This window comes from Neoarius graeffei, chromosome 3 (assembly GCF_027579695.1).
Source record: "Neoarius graeffei isolate fNeoGra1 chromosome 3, fNeoGra1.pri, whole genome shotgun sequence".
Taxonomy (NCBI): domain Eukaryota; kingdom Metazoa; phylum Chordata; class Actinopteri; order Siluriformes; family Ariidae; genus Neoarius; species Neoarius graeffei.
Genome location: NC_083571.1, coordinates 106473818 through 106494390, shown reverse-complemented (window position 1 = coordinate 106494390; position 20573 = coordinate 106473818). Strand labels below are relative to the sequence as shown.

The following is a 20573-nucleotide window of genomic DNA, read 5'->3' as shown; positions in this document are numbered from 1 at the left end:
AAACTTGAGACTGAAAGGTTTTAACAGTCATCCAAATGACTGAACGTAAATATTGCTACAGTAACATACCAGCTACTGTTGTTGACATTAGCTAGCTTGCCGTCCAAAATGGTGGACACCGGGGCGTCACGTGACCCTGTGACGTCAGGTGAAATACCTCAATAGGACCACTTTAAACCATACACTCCACAGAGTGGGGCTTTATGGAAAAGTGGGCAGAAAAAAGTCATTGCTTAAAGAAAAAAAAAAACAAGAAAACATGTTTTGAGTTTGCCCAACAGCATGTGGCAGACTCCCCAAACACAGAGAAAAAGATTTTCTGGTCAAATGAGACTAAAATTGATTTTTTTGGCCATCATGGGAAATGCCATGTGTAGCGCAAACCCAACACCCTGAGAACACCATTCCTACAGTGAAGCACGGTGGTGGCAGCATTATGCTGTGGGGATATTTTTCATCCGCAGGGACAGGAAAGCTGGTCAGGACTGAAGGAAAGATGGATGGCACTAAATACAGGGTAATTCTGTAGGAAAACTTGTCTGAGTCAGGCAGTTGTTTGAGACTGGGACAAAGGTTCACGTTCCAGCAGGACAATGACCCTAAACATACTGCTAAAGCTACACTGGAGTGGTTTAAAGGCAAACATTTAAATGTCTTGGAATGGCCTAATCAAAGCCCAGAGCTCAATCCAGTTGAGAATCTGTGGCATAACTTGAAGATTGCTGTACACCAACACAACCCATCTAACTTGAAGGAGTTGGAGCAGTTTTGCCTTGAGGAATGGGCAAAAATCCCAGTGGCTAGATGTGCTAAGCTAATAGAGACATACCCCAAGAGACTTGCAGCTGTAATTGCAGCAAAAGGTGGATCTACAAAGTATTGACTTTGGGGGGTGAATACCTATGCACACTACAGATTTCTGTTTTTTTTTTTTTATCTTAATTATTGTTTGTGTCACAATAAAAAAAAAATTCATCTTTAAGTTGGTAGGCATGTTGTGTAAATCAAATGGTGCTAACCCCCCAAAAATCCATTTTAATTCCAGCTTGCAATGTGACAAAACAGGACAAACACCAAGGGGATGAATACTTTTGCAAGACACTGTATGTGGATGACACATGGGTCAAAATCAAAGCCCAAGAGGTGCAAGCGTTCACCGAACACAACAACTCAGTGGACAGAAACATCAACTTCACCAGGGAAGATGTTAAGGATAATACTTTGCCTGATTGTCCACATTGGAGAAGACAGGGGCCTCCACATTGGGGTATACAGGAAACCACACACACAGACCAATACCTCCTTCTGGACTCACACCACCCACTGGAACACAAGCTAGGTATTATCAGAACTCTACAACACAAGGCTGATAACGTACCCACCAGCACTCAGGCCCAAGAGGAAGAGCACAAACACCTGAGGGAGGCCCTGTGGTTACCCCAGTTGGACCTTTATGAAAATGGCGACACGTTCCAGAAAGAACCTCAACACTGTGGATGATGAGGAGGTACATAACAAGCGCAAGAGCATAGTTATCCTGTATGTGTCTGGGGTATCTGAGAAATTCAGGAGGCTCTTTAACAAGCACCGCAGCCCTGTATTTTTCAAACTCAGTAACACACTCAGACAAAGACTAGTACACTCCAAAGACCATACACCACATACCCAAAAAAGCTACCTGGTATATGCTGTCCAATGCAGCAAGGAATGCTTGGACCTGTACATTGGTGAAACCAAACAGCATGGCGGTGTAGTGGTTAGCACGGTCACCTCACAGCAAGAAGGTTCCGGGTTCGAACCCAGCGGCTGGCAAGGGCCTTTCTGTGTAGAGTTTGCATGTTCTCCCCATGTCTGTGTGGGTTTCCTCCGGGTGCTCCGGTTTCCCCCACAATCCAAAGACATGCAGTTAGGTTGATGTGGGGTAGCCTTGGGCTGAGGTGGCCTTGGACTGAGGTGCCCTTGAGCAAGGTACCTGACCCCTGACTGCTCCCCGGGTGCTCTGGTGTGGCTGCCCACTGCTCTGAGTGTGTGCGCGTGTGTTCACTGCTTCAGATGGGTTAAATGCAGAGGATGAATTTCACTGTGCTTGAAGTGTGCATGTGACAAACAAAGGTTTCTTCTTCTTCTTCTTCTTCTTCTTCTTCAAACAACCACTAACCAAATGTGTCGCTCAGCACACGAGGGCCAACACTTCAGGCCAAGACTCTGCTGTCTATTTACACCTAAAGGAGAAGGCACACTCCTTTCAGGACAGCAATGTACACATTTTGGACAGGGAAGACAGATGGTTTGAAAGAGGAGCAAAGGGCGCCATCTATGTGGAATTGGAAAAACCATCCCTCAACAGAGGAGGAGGTCTGCGACATCACCTATCTCCCACTTACAATGCTGTCCTTTCATTTCTACCCAGGAGATTTCACACCTTAGCCTCCAAGAACAACGTCGTTCACAAATTACCTCATGTGACTCCAGCAACTCTAACGATCCCAAACGACTGTCGTTACAACAGAATGGAGCACTAACGAAGTTGACTCCAAAGACTTTATCACACCTTGGAGCACTAAAGAAACAATGACATCAGTTGTCTTGATAACGACTCCACAAAGGTTAAATACCTGCGTACTCACATCAGCTGGTCAGACTAGCCCAGTCTAGTCAGACAAGTTGATGAAGTGAACTGATGAAGCCTCTTGGATCAGAGGTGAAATGTTTTCAAAGACTTAAAACCAAGTCTAGTTGTGTTCAATTCAATTTACTTGACGTAACTATGACCTGGATGAACGAGAATATTCAGACAAAAAAAGAAGAAAGAAAGAAACAGATCTCAGTGTGTTTATAATTAAACATGAAACAATATTCAAGCTAAGTGGCTTTGCCATTGTGACTGTGTTAGTAAGACTACTTATAATGCATTATATTAACAATGCATAATGTATAATAGACTTTACTATAAAGTGCAATGAGGGGAGACACAGTGATGTAGTGGTTAGCACTGTCACCTCACAGCAAGAAGGTTCTGAGTTCGAGCCCAAAGGCTGACGGGGGCCTTTCTGTGTGGAGTTTGCATGTTCTCCTCATGTCTGCGTGGGTTTCCTCCGGGTGCTCTGGTTTCCCCCACAGTCCAAAGACATGCAGGTTAGGCTAGCTGGTGGCTCCAAATTGATCATAGGTGTGAATGTGAGTGTGAATGGTTGTTTGTCTTTATGTGCCACCCCTGCGATGATCTAGTGACTTGTCCAGGGTGTACCTCATCTCTCACCCATAGTCAGCTGGGATAGACTCCAGCTTGCCTGCGACCCTGCATAGGAGAAGCAGTTACAGATAATGAATGGATGGACAAAGACAAAATATTTAATGTTCAATCGAATAAACTTTGTCTTTTTGTAAATATACACTCATTTTGAATTTGATGCCAACAACATGTTCCAAAAATGTTGGGACAGGGGCATGTTTACCACTGTGTTGCATCACCTTTTCTTTTAACAACACTCAGTAAGTATTTGGCAATAGAGGACAATAATAGTTGAAGTTTTGGGTGTGAAATTTTTTCCATTCTTGCTTGATGTACAGCTTCAGCTGCTCAACAGTCTGGAGTCTCCATTATCACATTTTACGCTTCATAATGCACCACACATTTTCAATGGGAGGCAGGCAGGCCAGTTTAGCACCTGCACTCTTTTACTACAAAGCCATGCTGTTGTAACATGTTCAGAATGTAGCTTGGCAGTGTCTTACTGGAATAAGCAGGCAGTCCCTGAAAAAGGCATCATCTAGATGGCAGCACGTGTTGCTCCAAAACCTGTATGTACCTTTCAGAATTAACGCTACCTTCACAGATGTGCAAGTTACCCATGCCATGGTCACTAACACGCCCCCATATCATCACAGATGCTGGCTTTTGAACTTTGTGCTGGTAACAATCTGGATGGTCCTTTTCCTCTTTAGTCCAGAGGACACAATGTTCATGATTTCCAAAAACCATTCAAAATTTGGACTCGTCAGACCACAGCACACTTTTCCACTTTGTGTCAGTCCATCTCAGATGAGTTCAGGCCCAGAGAATTGGGTACCATTTCTAGATGTTGTTGATATATGGCTTTCACTTTGCACAGTCGATGCAGCAATGAACTATGCTTACCGACAACATTTTTCTGAAGTGTTCCCGAGCCCATGTAGTAGTGTCCTTTATACAATCATGTTGGTTTTTAATGCAGTGCCGTCTGAGGGATCGAAGGTCACGGGAGTTTGATGTTGATTTTCGGCCTTGCCCTTTATGTGCAGAGATTTCTCTGGATTCTCTGAATATTTTGATGATATCATGTATTGTTGATGGTGATATCCCTAAATTCCTTGCAATTGTCATTGCTGTCAGTGTCCTCTTTGTGTACCTTTTCAATGACTTATACTGTACTGTTAGTCAATTAATAGTGTCATATTTATGTATTTAATAAAGTCAAGTCAAAGTCCCTGTCATGCCAGAATCTGGTCTTTCCAAGACAGTCTCCTGTCCCAGTACTAACCAACTCTTTAAGGTGTATGGGTGCAGCGCCAGTGTCCGTTTCAATAGCCCTCGGCCTGTCGCCTATACAGCTAGGGTTATATTGGGGGGGCTGGTCCTCTGGTAATTGTGAGAGTTTGACTTCCCCACTCACATCTGTATTGCAGCATGCCTTGCCAGACAGTAGTAGGTACCATTTTTATGATGGTCTTTGGTATGACCCAACCATGAGTAGAACTTGCGACCTCCCGGTCAAGAGGCAGACACACTAACCACTAGGCCAACTCGCAGTATTATGTATTTAATGTTGGCCTCAAATGGCATTATAGTATTTCTGTGTAATAACAATCCAAAAAAACAACTTTAGCATGACATAGTTATATCAAACTCTCAGACAGCGGCGCTGGATATCAAGCAAGAAAATGGGCTTAAATCCAAGGACAGAATTTTGCATAACTGAGCCATGCTTCTGTTTTACTCAAACTGCACCACATGTGGGTAACTCTCACCTAACATAGCACATCTGCATAGCACTTAAACCTGTAATTATGTCTGAGCTATGAATACCAGGGCTACAATTTTTGGTATTACACTCAATGGCCTTAAGTATATGGACACCTGACCATCACACCCATATGTGCTTTTGAACATCCCGTTCCAGATTTATTCCCCTTTGCTGTGATAATAACCTCCACACTTCTGGGAAGGCTTTGCACTAGATCTTGGCATGTGGCTGTGGGGATTTGTTCATTTAGCCACAAGAGCATGAGTAAGGTCAGATGTCAGACAAGGAGGCCTGGGGTTCAGTCGGTGCTCAGGTTCATCCCAAAGGTATTCAGTGGGGTTGACTTCAGGGCTCTGTGTAGGTCATCCTATACAGTTGTGTGCTTTGTGGCAACAGTTTGGGGAAGGCCCAGATATTGTGTGATGGTCAGGTGTCCACAGACTTTTGAGTGTAAATCCTCACTTAATCCTATGCGACCCAAGGTGACCCAATATGCACATCTTGCATCCATCACTAATTCTGAGATCACTTTTGTTCTTGATTACAGTATCTATCATTAATAGAAAAGGACTCCTTGTTCCCAGTGCAGAAAAAATACACACATGGAGCATAAAAGAAAGAGAGACACTGATGTTATCAAGAGAAACTTCCTGGTGTCACTCTTTATTATTTCTCTGTTTGTTTAATTATTCCCCCCCACGAAGTTTGGCGGAGGATATAGAAATGGGTTCCATCCGTCCAGCTGTCCGTCCGTCAGGTCATGTTTTCGTTTCTGTGCCATATCTTTAAAACTACTAAAGATATATTCATGAAACTTTGTATACATATCAAGCAACATGTGAACTGGTGCTTTGTGCTATTTTGGATTTTGGAAAAAAAGTATTTCTCAAGGGGCGGCACGGTGGTGTAGTGGTTAGCGCTGTCGCCTCACAGCAAGAAGGTCCGGGTTCGAGCCCCGTGGCCGGCGAGGGCCTTTCTGTGCGGAGTTTGCATGTTCTCCCCATGTCCGCGTGGGTTTCCTCTGGGTGCTCCGGTTTCCCCCACAGTCCAAAGACATGCAGGTTAGGTTAACTGGTGACTCTAAATTGACCTTAGGTGTGAATGTGAGTGTGAATGGTTGTCTGTGTCTATGTGTCAGCCCTGTGATGACCTGGCGACTTGTCCAGGGTGTACCCCGCCTTTTGCCTGTAGTCAGCTGGGATAGGCTCCAGCTTGCCTGCGACCCTGTAGAACAGGATAAGGTGGCTAGAGATAATGAGATGAGATGAGAAGTATTTCTCAAATTTTTACATAAAAAATAGATTTTGACTTAGTTTCTAAGAGCAGTGTTTGTTTCCGGAGCATATATCCAAAACTATTCATGATACGGATTTGAAACTTGGTATACATGTTAACAAGGTGATGTAGATGTGCCTTTTCATACTAAGAAATTTGAGAAATTTAATTTTTTCATCTTTCCATGGAAACAATTTCAGACTTAGTCTCTCAGGTTAGTCTTAAGGGTAGGTTTTGTTTCCGGAGCAGAACTTGAAAACTATGAGTGGTACAGGCTTGAAAGTTGGTATATGTGTTGAGTAAGTAATGTATATGCGCCTTTTGATACTAAGAAATGTGAGAAATTTTAATTTTTAGCTCACCTGGACCAAAGGTCCGATGGGCTTATGCCATGGTCTGCTGAGGTCAGTGTAGGGGTGCATAGGGTGACTACTCTTCACGGCTCTGGTCACCCAATTCCTTTATAACTACCTACATGTGGTGCATCTGTATTAGACAAAACATTATACTAGGGACCGAGTGAGGGACGGTATATTCCCTTTGGGTAGGTGGAGCTCATTAGCCTTGGTCGGCAGTTTACCTAGGGGAAGGAAAACCCTGATTCCAAACCTCCGCTGCCTTGCAGCTATACCTGGTCCGGGAAAGGCTTCAGGAGACAACCTCGAGGAAAATCATCAGGTCAGTCCCAGCTTGGGTCAGCCCACTGACTGTTGTATACTTGACCGCCCCGGAGGCTGATGACGCGATAGATATGCATCTCCTACAAGTTCACTATTACGCCAATGCCTTTGGGAGATGTGAGTACGGAAGAGGGCAGCCTACTCACCCACGGTCAGGGGTTAGCAGCCCCTGACTGTGTTTTCTCTACCCGCTACAGACCTTATTCAAATGAGTATAGACAACAACCTGCGACCCACGCTAAGGCAGCGGAAACGCATCAATGACGAGCCACTGGCAAAGCCGCAAGGACCCAATGGCTCCAACAAGCCCAAACGTGCCCGCAGAAATTTCATGAAGCAGATTAAACTAGCATCTTGGAATATAAGAACGCTGTCAGATGCTACTACATCCAATTGCCAAGCTCCCAAGCGCAGATCTGCCCTGGTATCAGCCGAGCTTGAATGCCTCAATATAGATATGCTTGTCTGAGTGAATGCCGCATTCCAGAGGAAGGGGAATTCATCGATGGCTCCTACACTTTCATTCACTCTGGTAGAAGCTGTGATGAGGTTAAGCAAGAAGGCATTGCAATAGCAGTGAAGAACCAACTACGCCCGCTCCTGGTCAGCTGGAAAGGGATCAATTCACGCATAATGTGGATGCGCATCAAGCTAGACAAGACCTGTCACGCAACTATCATCAGTGTCTATGCCCCAACATTCAAGAGACCCTTCAAGGAAAGGACCCGTTTCTACAATCAACTTACTGACGTTCTCTCGGGGGTTCCCAGAAATGACCGACTTTTTCTTCTCGGAGATTTCAACACAAGGGTTGGGCGCGGCCATGTGACTTGGCCAAATGTTATCGGCCCTCATGGCCTTGGTCAGGAAAACGATCAGGGGATTATGCTGCTCAAACTCTGCGCCCAGTTTGGTCTTACCATCTCCAACACTCTATTCTCCCACCGACATTCATAAAGGCACATGGATGCACCCAAGATCCAAGCGCTGGCATATGATCGACTATATTATTATTCGCCATCACTTCAGGTCGGACTTCGTTGACTCCCATGTTCGCCACAGTGCAGACTGCTGGACTGACCACAGACTTGTTTGCGCATGACTACAACTACGCTTCCATGCAACGTCTTGCAAAAAGAGATCTGGTCTGCGCCGCCTCAATGCTGCTCATCTGAAATTGCCTGAGTTCAGCAACCAACTACAACAGAGGCTTGCCGAACATACATCGGACCTTAAACTGGAAAATGAAACTTTAGATCAACACTGCAAAACCCTCCTAGAGGCTCTCTATGCTTCTGCTAGTAAGACAGTTGGCTTTGCTAAAAGGAATCATCTGGACTGGTTCGATGAGAACAATATCTTCATCACCAACCTTCTCAAGCAAAAACAGGCAGCTTTCCAACAGGTTCTCCAAAACGACACTCCTGCATCCCGCCAACGCTACAGAAGAGCAAGAAATTCCTGCCAACGGGAGCTGCGCAGCCTGCAAAATCAGTGGTGGCTGGATCGAGCTTGTGAAATTGAGACCCTTGCTGACAGGCACGATTCCAAAGGTTTCTTTAAGGCAGTGAAACTGATCTCCCAAAGACGCTCATCTGGTCTTACCCCATCAACGACTTTGAGGGCAATAAACTTACTGAAAAGGATGCCATACTGGTACGCTGGCAAGAATATTTCTCCACTCTCCTTAACCACCAGGACACAGTAAATCTGTCAGTCCTAGATGACATTCCACAGGAGGAGGTGCAAATCGAGCTTGCTGAGCCACCTACTATGGCAGAAATGGAGAAGGCTTTAAAACAACTATCAAATGACAAAGCTCCTGGTCCAGACGGCATTCCCTGTGAAGTCCTCAAGACCGGCGGGTGTCCTCTACTATCTCAACTGCACGAGCTACTTCTGCGTATTTGGCAAGAAGAAAGGGTGCCACAGGAGTTCAAAGACAGTACTATCATCACTCTGTTTAAGAAGAACTGTCGCTTCATTTGTGGTAATTACAGAGGGATCACTCTACTTTCCATTGTAGGAAAACTCTACGCCAAACTCATCCTTAACCGGATATGGCCCCATGTCGAACAGTACTACCCAGAGGCACAATGCAGTTTCAGAGCTGGAAGATCCACCAATGACATGATGTTCGCCATGAGACAACTCACTGAAAAATGATGCGAGCAACATCAGGAACGTCATGTCCTATTTGTAGACCTTGTTAAAGCCTTTGATTCTGTCAATAGACCACTCATGTGGAAACTCCTGCTCAAGATTGGGATCTCATCAAAAATCATTAACATCATCACAAGCTTCCCCAAGGGTATGCAAGCTAAGGTGTCTGTGTCATGAGAGTTTACGGGGAAATTTGGAGTCTCATCTGGCCTCCATCAAGGTTGTGTTTTGGCACCAGCCCTATTCATCATTTTCTTCTCATACATGTTGAGGAAGGCCCACCAGTCAATGCCCGACTTTGGCATCAACATCCGCCATAAACAAGATGGCAAGCTGTTCAACCTGCGTAGACTAAAGACCAAGTCTGCCACAGTATCGCATCTAAGTGATTTCCTATATGCCAAGGATGCTGCACTCATTACTAGCAACCACAGATCTCTGCAAGAGGGTGTAAATGTACTCAACGAAACTTGCAAAGACTTCGGGCTCACAATTAGAGATCAAAAAGAGAATCAGCAGAGCAGCCGGCTCCTTTCGCTCCCTCTCAGCATGTTGCTTCGGTAGGAAAGGACTATCAATTACTACCAAACTAGTAGTCTATAAGGCCATAATCTTATCAACACTTCTTTATGGTAGTGAGAAATGGACTATACTAGCCCGGCATATGCACTTGTTGGAGTGCTTCCACCAACACTCACTGCGCCGAATCCTCAGGATCCGATGGTGGCATCACAAATGCAGAAGTGCTAAAGAGAGCCTGTTGCAACTCCATTGAGGCAACCATAAGATCAAACTGTCTGCGATGGCTGGGCCATGTCTTCAGGATGAACAGCATCAGAATTCCAAAGCAGCTCTTGTTCGGGGAGCTAGCCCATGGAAAGCGTTCTCGGGGCAGACCCAAAAAGTGATGGAAAGACTGCATGAAGGAAGACCTCGACATTTGTAGCTTCCCAGAGGATTGGTACGATCTCTCTGCCGACCACGACATCTGGAGGCAGTGGGTGCAACATGGCAAAACTGTGATTGATGAGAAACTTAAAGAATGAGCGTCGGCGCGGTGCACCTGCCGCAGGAATAAATAGTCCTGAATATGGCCTCCTATTGTCGCTCGCGACAAGGATGATGATGATGATGATGATGCTGAGGTCAGTGTAAAGAGGTAGGGTTGGTTTCCTGCAGCAGAACTTGAAAAATGTGACAAATAATATCTTGAAACTTGGTATATAGTTGGTATATATAGGGTGGGGGATATAGATGACTCTGTTTTTTTGTTGTCTCTTTATTGTTTGTCACATGTTCAGTGTCTGATATTTGCTTCTTTTTTCACTATTAGACCTATGAGACTACTGTAGTTTATCTTACAGAAATCCATGGCCAAATCTTCATATACCTGTCTCACGTTACATCACTGATCCACACAAACTAATATTTAAAAATATTAAAAAGCAGAGATGGTCCATATTTACAAATTTGAGTTTAGCATGGAATGAGTTCATCATCCACATCACTGCTAAACTGTTCCCTTAACTACTTGAATTTTTTTTCTTCCATGGTCTGTAAAGGGATTTGTGATGTTCCTGTCAATAAAGCATTTCTGAAATTGCACAACAAAGCAAGTGAAACTAGAAAAGCACTCGGAGAGCGCAGACCTCTGCCAAGAATCCTTTAAAAAAAATCCGGGATCCAGAAGGTGATCCGGATCACCGCCAAAATTTAATGGATTGTTACTTGTGCCCAGTCACACCTCTGGAAAAAATTTCAGAACAATCCGTTCATAACTTTTTCCGTAATGTTGCTAACAGACAAACCAACAAACAAGCAAACCAACGCTACCGAAAACATAACCTCCTTGGCGGAGGTAATAATGAAGTGGAGGGTGAGACAGGAGGGTGGCGTTAAAGTGCCATTCCACCATTGGATGTATTCTTTGGCATAAAATACAATATATTTTATGACAACATGACTAGACAGAGAAATCTTTTAGCTTCAGAATGATATATCAAACATAATTTTTTGACAACGACAAGTATATTAATTTTGCGACCAAAGTCACCTACCCTTTTAATTTCTGCGCGGTACTGAAACGTGATGTCATCGGCAGGTTCCCCTTCTTGTGTACCACGTGTCGGTCTATTTTTAGACCAGGAAACCCCCAGAGTGAGAGAGTCATTTCTCCTCGTATATGGGGGCCAAAAAAATTGCGAAAAATTTTGAGTTAATCTTTCAGTTAGCTAGATTTATTGGTATTAGCTAGATTTATTGGTATTATTTTTATCGCGTTCTATCCGCCATTGCTGATAATATGTGCCACGTCACACGTCACGTGGTACACAAGAAGGGGAACCTGCCGATGACATCACGCGCGGAAATTAAAAGGGTAGGTGACTTTGGTCTCAAAATTAATATACTTGTCGTTGTCAAAAAATTATGTTTGATATATCATTTTGAAGCTAAAAGATTTCTCTATCTAGTGATACCATTTATATGTGTTGTCAAAATATATTGTATTTTATGCCAAAGAATACATCCAATGGTGGAATGGCACTTTAAGGAAAGACGATCTGAAAAAGGGAAGTGATAAAATGATAATCATGCAAAGCAAAATATACGATCACAAAATTCCACTGAAGTTCAAATGTATAGCAGTTGTATTTGAATTGTATTTTCTTTCTCTATGCTTTGTTCACTTACACCTGGGCCATCATATTAGTTTTTTATACAAACAAATCAGTACAAAATACCCATCTTTCTATCTGTTCAGTTATATGTAGCATTATATTTGTTTTCTATAAATAATTTCATATTGAGGTATTTCACCCACGTGACCAAGTCATGTGATGCTGCCATTTTGGACGGCACGGCTCGAATCAGTTTGAATGCGAGGAAGGCGACAAAGGAAAAACATAAAAGAAAAAGGAGCGAGATGCAGAAAACACCTTCACTATCCAGCGACGTAGGGCATTTACAGGGCGAGACATTGCCCGTTATAAATTTGCTGTTACCAGGCAATGACCAAGACCTGTATTATTAGGGTCGGTGTAGTTGTAGCAGTGTACTAGCAGCTAGCTGTTAGCACTAGCTAATGTCAACAACAACAGTAGCTGGTATGTTACTGTAGCAATGTTTACATTCAGTCATTTGGATGACTGTTAAAACCTTTCAGTCTCAAGTTTTTCCTTTACTGGATTTACTAGTTTACTGAGCTAGCGCGCTCGGGCAAGCTGGGAGCTAGCGCGCTAGCTGGCTAGCGCGCGCTAGCCTCTGCCGGTGGCCGGCGCGCGCTAGCTCAGTAAACTAGTAAATCCAGTAAAGGAAAAACTTGAGACTGAAAGGTTTTAACAGTCATCCAAATGACTGAATGCAAACATTGCTACAGTAACATACCAGCTACTGTTGTTGACATTAGCTAGCTTGACGTTCAAAATGGCGGACACCGGGGCATCACGTGACCCTGTGACATCAGGTGAAATACCTCAATAAATTGTATAGTGTCTCGCTCAGAGAGAGAGAGAGAGATAGCTGAGTGAAGAATAACACCACAGCTAGTTCTATTGATTTTTGTGTGTTCTATACACCCTTTTATTGTTTACAATACATATGGGGAAAGATTTCAAATAAGTAAAAAATGTAGCTAAAATAGATCTGGAAATTATCAAACCAAACTGAATTGTCTTGAACTGTAGTTGAGTTGAACAGCTGTATGGCAGATTATTGATGTTCTGTTTGTCTATCCATACATCCGTCTAACAATCCATCCATTCACCCATTAATCTAGCCAAATACCCACACATCCATTCATCCTTCCTTCCTTCCATCCACTTATCCATACAGCCATTCTTTCCTCCATCCATTAATTCTTCCAATCATCCATCTATCTTTCCTTCCATTGCTTCATTTATCCATCCATCCATTCCTCTTTTCATCCATCTCTACAATCCTTATAACTACACCAGTATTCAAATTATCTTTTGGCAGTGCATAAAGGTGTGTGTGTGTGTGTGTGTGTGTGTGTGTGTGTGTGTGTGTGTGTGAAGTGCTAGCAGGCATGCAGTCACACACTTTCTTAGTGCACTGTGTGGTTGAGTAAGCAGTGTGTGTGTGTTTGCGTGTGTTCTCATTGTTTTATTGTACATTCCATCTCTCCCTTTCCCTTATATTCTCTCACTCCATTTTATTTCTTACTATCATTCACTTGGATGGAGAGAGAGAGAGAGAGAGAGACTCCCTCTCTTGCTTTCCCTCCTCCCTCTTTCTCTGCCTCTGTCCAATCTTCATCTATTCTTGTGCTCCTGCTCTCCTCCTCTCTCCTCCCTCCGCTCTCTCACACTCTGTCAGAGTGTCCATAACATTGAGTGTATGTGTGTGACTGAGCTTATTCTGCGGGTGTAGAAGATGGTAAGTCCATTATTTTTCCCCTCATTGAGTTTGTTTTCGTGTGTGTGTGTGTGTGTGTGTGTGTGTGTGTGTGCGTGCATGAGTGTGTTTTCTCTTCATACATATTCAAATCTACAAGAAATCAGCCTTCTGTTTATCGCACTATAGGTATGCATGTTAGTATGCTTGTGTGTGTGTGTGTGTGTGTGTGCGTGCGTGCGCATGTGCGTGCAAGCGTGTCATACTGCCACTTGGTTTCTGCAGAGGGAGGATGGAGTGTTATGTAAAAGAAGATTATAGCATTTCTATTTTTCTCTCATTCGTTTTCTCTCTATATATCATTTTTCATAGTCTTGCCTTTAAGGGTTCATCCTGAAGGCACCATAACTAAATTCTTAGGTAATGAGGTGTTCTTGTTTTTTTTTTGTTTTTTTTTTCCCAGAGTCCTTAAAGTACTCCTAAACTCCTAAATGAGATTTAATGATTAACTCCAGAGAGAGTACAAAAAAGTACAAATCCAGACAAGTTGAGTGTGTGCAAATCTGCAGTGTGTAACACCCCAACAGTCTCATTTACAGTTGAATGTAAAAAAGTGCATCCTCTTCTGAGTTCTAGTTGGTGAAAAGAAAAATGCACCTCAATTTAACAATTTCTCTCTTAATTGTATACATAGAGTATCTCATCTCATCTCATTCTCTCTAGCCGCTTTATCCTGTTCTACAGGGTCGCAGGCAAGCTGGAGCCTATCCCAGCTGACTACGGGCGAAAGGCGGGGTACACCCTGGACAAGTCGCCAGGTCATCACAGGGCTGACACATAGACACAGACAACCATTCACACTCACATTCGCACCTACGGTCAATTTAGAGTCACCAGTTAACCTAACCTGCATGTCTTTGGACTGTGGGGGAAACCGGAGCACCCGGAGGAAACCCACGTGGACACGGGGAGAACATACAAACTCTGCACAGAAAGGCCCTTGCCGGCCACGGGGCTCGAACCCGGACCTTCTTGCTGTGAGGCGACAGCGCTAACCACTACACCACCGTGCCGCCCCGGCAAAGTGAATATTGGTGAATAATAACCGAGATGAAGTCGAGGTCGAAGTCTGCCAGGAAACTAAAACGTCAGAAAAGGCATGCAAATGTAATAACGGCATGGCACAGGATTGTGTCACTTAAAATACTTTACTCACATAAAATACTTTGTTTTGAAATCGATAAATTAAATCACAATTCCTCCTTACCATTGAATAGTTTTAGACTAAACTTCGTAGCCTCTTTAGTGCATTTAGGAACAGCATTTTCTTTCATAATTTGTAATTCTTCTTCACTTACGATGACGCAGCAATTGGCCGCCATTTTGCCGACGCGCTTGAGGTGATTGTCGAGAAATAGTCTGACTCTCGTGACCAATCTGCACGCACGATTTCCCATAATCATCTGCATATTTATATTCAGGGTAGTTATAAAGACACAGGGTTAGTTTGTACTTTTTTTTTTTTACCACCAATAATCCCAATATTTCAGCATTCTTAATTGTCTGGTCATCTTATTTTATTACTGATTAAATTTGTCTTTCCACATCTTGTCCTAAAGGGACATCTATTTTTGCACTCAGCCATAATTCAGTTTTAGAGTCTCATAGGAGTGGCTTGTTTATAATTTTTAATAAAAGACTGAGAACGAAAACTCAAAACGCTTTGGTGTTTCGAAGCAGTTTTTATGCGTCTCAGCAGTTTGAATGCATCAATGTGATTGGCTGGATGATTGGTGGCCAGAATGTTGATGACTGAAATTCAGTATTTTGTAGAAGAACACCTTCCATCTGACATAATTCACCAACCTGCCTTTCTATTTTACACCAGAATGCATTTGATCACTGCTGTATAAAGATTTCCACTAAATGAAGCTCTGCATTGGGGATATTTAACAGAAATTTATGAAGATCTTCGACCTCGTTTTCAAAGTGAAATAGTGACAGTAGTTAATTTTTAATGCTTAACCATTAATGATTATTTCATGGATAAGACTAATCAATTTGCGGTCTTGTGTTCTTGTTCTTAGTGGCACATTCACATTACTGCTTTTGATTAGTACCACAAACATCTGTTTTGAAGTGGAGAAGAAACACACACTTCCCTGTCCATCTATACTACGAAAGGAAGGCTGTCTGTCTCTCTGTCTGTACAAATCGACACGGCTGGACACATACTCCATACTTTGCACATGGATTGGTGACACCCCAGAGGGGCCCAAGACAACATTTTCGATTTTCTAAAACATGGGATTAGTGCTAATCCATCACACTATTCATTTCCCATAGGCTACATGCTCACGCTAACACTGCGCGCAGCCTTGGCAGGGAATCCCCTCCCTGACTTGCCTGAGCATTTCGATTGTATGGGACCTCGGAATCAGTGCTCCTTGCCAGAGACTTCCGCTAGGGCCAAGTCTACGTCACTGAGGAGACGTGGGGCGCGATTTACATCAGAACACAGTAAAAACATATATATCACAGGTGTCTACTCAACTCTCCACTGGGCCTTCTAGACCTGTGTTATACAAAGGTACCATTCAGAGGAAATCAGGTTCACAGGCAATAACTACGAGTATATAATAATAATATAATAATAATAATAATAATAGGGGTGGCACAGTGGTTAGCACTGTTGCCTGACAGCAAGAAGGTCCTAGGTTTGAGCCCAGTGGCCAACAAGGGCTTTTCTGTGTGGAGTTTGCATGTTCTCCCCGTGTCTGCCTGGGTTTCTTCCGGGTGCTCTGGTTTCCCCCAAAGACATGCAGGTTAGGCTAATTGGTTGCTCTAAATTTATAGTAGGTGTGAATGGTTGTGTGTTTTTATGTGTCAACCCTGCAATGATCTGGCGACTTGTCCAGGGTGTACCCCGCTTCTCGCCCATAGTCAGCTGGGATAGGCTCCAGCTTGCCCGCGACCCTGCACAGGATAAGTGGCTACGTATAATGGATGGATGATGATGATAACAGATGAAATCTGCTTTAAATTTAAAGACAGAAGCTTATCTATCACTATAACTAACTGTTTTCAAGCTTTTTATCAAATAAGGATGAATACTAGTTTAATTTTAAAGATGGACAATGAGCCATTTCAGTACCACTATCCATCCATTCATTATCCATAACTGCTTATCCTGTGCAGGGTCGCTGGAGCCTATCCCAGCTGACTATGGGCTAGAGGCGGGGACAAGTCACCAGATCATCGCAGAGCTGACACATAGGTGGGGTTTACATTAGACCGTATCAGCGGATCATCAGATTAACGTTTTTAAAACGATTAGTGTGCACACAGCAACACCAATACACGATTCGCGTGCACATAGCAACGCCAATACACGGATACGCTCGGCTCCGCAGGCATCCTGCGCTCCAAATCACTCCGCCCTGAACAGCGAGTGCCCTCTGGAGGGTGCGCACTCCAGCCTTGCGCAGCTCACAGAGCACGCGAGTGAAGTGAACAAGCTGTGATTCGGGACTGAGCCGCTGTGTGTGTGATCCCAGCGCACATCACTTACCACTTGCAAGTGGAAGGATGGCAAGCCTAAAGACAATCATAACTACACAATGGGCAGTATTTGTATCAGTATTTGCAGTATTTTCATACTTTTATACTCTTTAATGAAAGGTGATACAAGGCGGAAGTCTGCGCCGTTTTTCAGCAGTCACGTCACATGACCAACGCCGGCGAATCAGGAAGGTGGATGTCACAGTGACGTTGTCCAATGACGACGCCAGCTAGAGCTCAGCACAGCGTATCCGCGTATTCTCAATGTTTACACAGCACCGGAGCTGACACGATCTGGATTGAATACGTGGACCCTGGCGGATTCCCGTTTCCCGGCGTTTCCAGGCGGTTTGATGTAAACGGACAGTGCATCTGCGAAGAAAACGAGACAGATACGGTCTAATGTAAACGTAGCCATAGAGACAAACAACCATTCACACTCACATTCACACCTATGGTCAATTTAGAGCCACCAATTAACCTAACCTGCATGTCTTTGGACTGTGGGGGAAACCGGAGCACCCGGAGGAAACCCACGCAGACACGGGGAGAACATGCAAACTCCACACAGAAAGGCCCTCGCCGGCCATTGGGCTCGAACCCAGAACAGTCTTCCTGTGAGGCGACAGTGCTAACCAATATACCACCATGCCACCCCACCAGAAATAGTAAATTAATTTTTTTTTTTAAATCTGTGGAGGTCTGTGAACACTGTCTATTCTGACATAATGTCTCTTTCCGTCAGTACTCTCTTGTCCAATGAGTTTCCTTCAGCTACTTAACTTACTGTGACTTAAGCTGCAACTTAATTCAAGTAATAGCTCTGCTACAGTATTTCCCACAGGTTTGGTCCATTGAAATACTTTGCTGGTTTCTATATTTAGACCAGGTGGCACTGTGATGCAGTGGTTAGCACAGTCACCTCACAGCAAGAAGGTTCTGGGTTCGAGCCTAGTGGCCAACAGGGGCCTTTCTGTGTGGAGTTTGTATGTTCTCCCCTTATCTGTGTGGGTTTCCTCCAGGTTCTCCAGTTTCCCCCACAGTCCAAAGACATGCAGTTAGGTTAACTGGTGATTCTAAATTGCCCATAGTGGTGTGCGTGTGTAGAAAGGAATCAGCCACCTTACTGCTGCAATTCCGGCCAAGTCAACCAAACATGGTTCGCCTCAAGCCTGGGTTGGGTTTGGCAGTGATGACGATGATATCTAGACCATCACACCTGTGAATAAACTCATCTCATCTTATTATCTCTAGCCGCTTTATCCTGTTCTACAGGGTCGCAGGCAAGCTGGAGCCTGTCCCAGCTGACTACGGGCGAAAGGCGGGGTACACCCTGGACAAGTCGCCAGGTCATCACAGGGCTGACACATAGACACAGACAACCATTCACACTCGCATTCACACCTACGGTCAATTTAGAGCCACCAGTTAACCTAACCTGCATGTCTTTGGACTGTGGGGGAAACCGGAGCACCCGGAGGAAACCCACGCGGACACGGGGAGAACATGCAAACTCTGCACAGAAAGGCCCTCGCCGGCCACGGGGCTCGAACCCGGACCTTCTTGCTGTGAGGCAACAGCACTAACCACTACACCACCGTGCCGCCCCTGAATAAACTCTATTTATTATTAATCTATGAGTTGCTGGTGTTTACCCAGCAGTTCCAGAGGAAATCTCTGCAACGAGTCAAAATGTGGACTGTTTAAAATCTCAGAGAGTAATGTTTGGTTCAGTAAATGAGTGATCAGTGGGGGTTTTTTCAGCGGAAGAAGCTCGCGACAGTTTGAGCTGAACAGCTTGCGTGTGACTGGTTGAGACGATTCCACAGTCAGTGGGTTTGTGGTGTAAAAGCTCTGAAGCATTTTTTAACAGATCTGGGTGATAAACATCCTACTCATTTATGGTTCCCTTCTGATCTGTGGTGGCTTTATGATGGCCTTTCAGGACATTTTTTTTTCTACAAAAGATAAGGGTATGCCATGTACGTTTTTTTTTCTGTCTTGTTCTCGAGATCTCAACATCCTGACTATTTTCTTGTTGCAAGAAAAGTTTTCTTTTTTTTTAATTGTTGTTGTTAGCTCATCCGGCCGTAGGCCAGGCCAGATGAGCTTATGCAATCACGCATTGTCGGTCCACAATTTACAAAAATTACTGCTGCTCTGATAGGATTGATCAAATTTTCATCAAACTCACAAACAGTGTTCTCCAGGTGAGTGTGCATAAAAGTTGTCATGATGGTGGCGCCACCTATCAGATTTATGATTTTATGGTGGTCTGAAATTTTTGAGTGACTCGTCACATTAAAGGAGGACTGAAGGCAAATTTTTTATGATCAAAATTATATTTCTCATTTTATTAAATATAGGAATGCATTTTTGATGGCTATTTTGTCACTGCTATAGCAAGTTATGAGTGTTTGAAATATGCTATGTAATATATCAGTCCGCCCTGTGATGAACTGGCGACTTGTCCAGGGTGTACCCCGCCTTTCGCCCGTAGTCAGCTGGGATAGACTCCAGCTTGCCTGCGACCCTGTAGAACAGGATAAAGCAGCTAGAGATGATGAGATGAGATGAGATATATCAGTCCATATGTCAAAGCAATGGCCGTAAACGAGATTCGTTGAGACCTGTGCGAGACATTGTAGGACGGAAGTAAAACATACAGCGGAAATCAAAGTGACCGACATCTGTCAACATCGTCAAAAGATGCGCGCACCCTCTTTCGAATGCTGACGTAATCAAGCCGGAAGTTTTGTTTGTTTTGATAGCAATCACGGAAGTTTGAAAAACGTAGGCAGTAATCGTCATTTAAACTCATTTTTGTGCAATATTTCGTTTGGAAAACAGTTTTCAAAATGGCGACACTGACACCTGGCTGACACTTCAAGTTTCGAAGTCTCGCACAAGTCTTGTGAAGATCACGCAGATAAGCGATGCCTGCCATGGACCAAACAAACTAAATTCAGCATGGCTAAAAACTGAATAGGCCGATAAGTATAATATTTAATTGCAATTAGTTGCCAATACGAGTCACGATATACAGTGGTGCTTGAAAGTTTGTGAACCCTTTAGAATGTTCTATATTTCTGCATAAATATGACCTAAAACATGATCAGATTTTCACACAAGTCCTAAAAGTAGATAAAGAGAACCCAGTTAAACAAATGAGACAAAAATATTATACTTGGTCATTTATTTATTGAGGAAAATGATCCAATATTGCATATCTGTGAGTGGCAAAAGTATGTGAACCTCTAGGATTAGTAGTTAATTTGAAGGTGAAATTAGAGTCAGGTGTTTTCAATCAATGGGATGACAATCAGGTGTGAGTGGGCACCCTGTTTTATTTAAAGAACAGGGATCTATCAAAGTCTGATCTTCACAACACATGTTTGTGGAAGTATATCATGGCACGAACAAAGGAGATTTCTGAGGACCTCAGAAAAAGAATTGCTAATGCTCATCAGGCTGGAAAAGGTTACAAAACCATCTCTAAAGAGTTTGGACTCCAGCAATCCACAGTTAGACAGATTGT

The 20573-nt window shown here is 43.7% G+C and overlaps 1 protein-coding gene across 2 annotated transcripts in view; it reads left to right on the top strand.

Annotated features, from left to right (window-relative positions):
* gphnb (gephyrin b) overlaps positions 1–20573 on the top strand; it is a 412308-nt gene that overhangs the window by 298398 nt on the left and 93337 nt on the right. Inside the window, exon 10 of one of the 2 annotated variants that reach the window (XM_060916133.1) lies at positions 14062–14089. The exons of the other annotated variant lie outside the window; for it this stretch is intronic. Within the exon in view, the coding sequence (XP_060772116.1) occupies positions 14062–14089 (28 nt within the window). The remainder of the gene's footprint in view (positions 1–14061; positions 14090–20573) is intronic. 2 annotated transcript variants of the gene reach the window in all.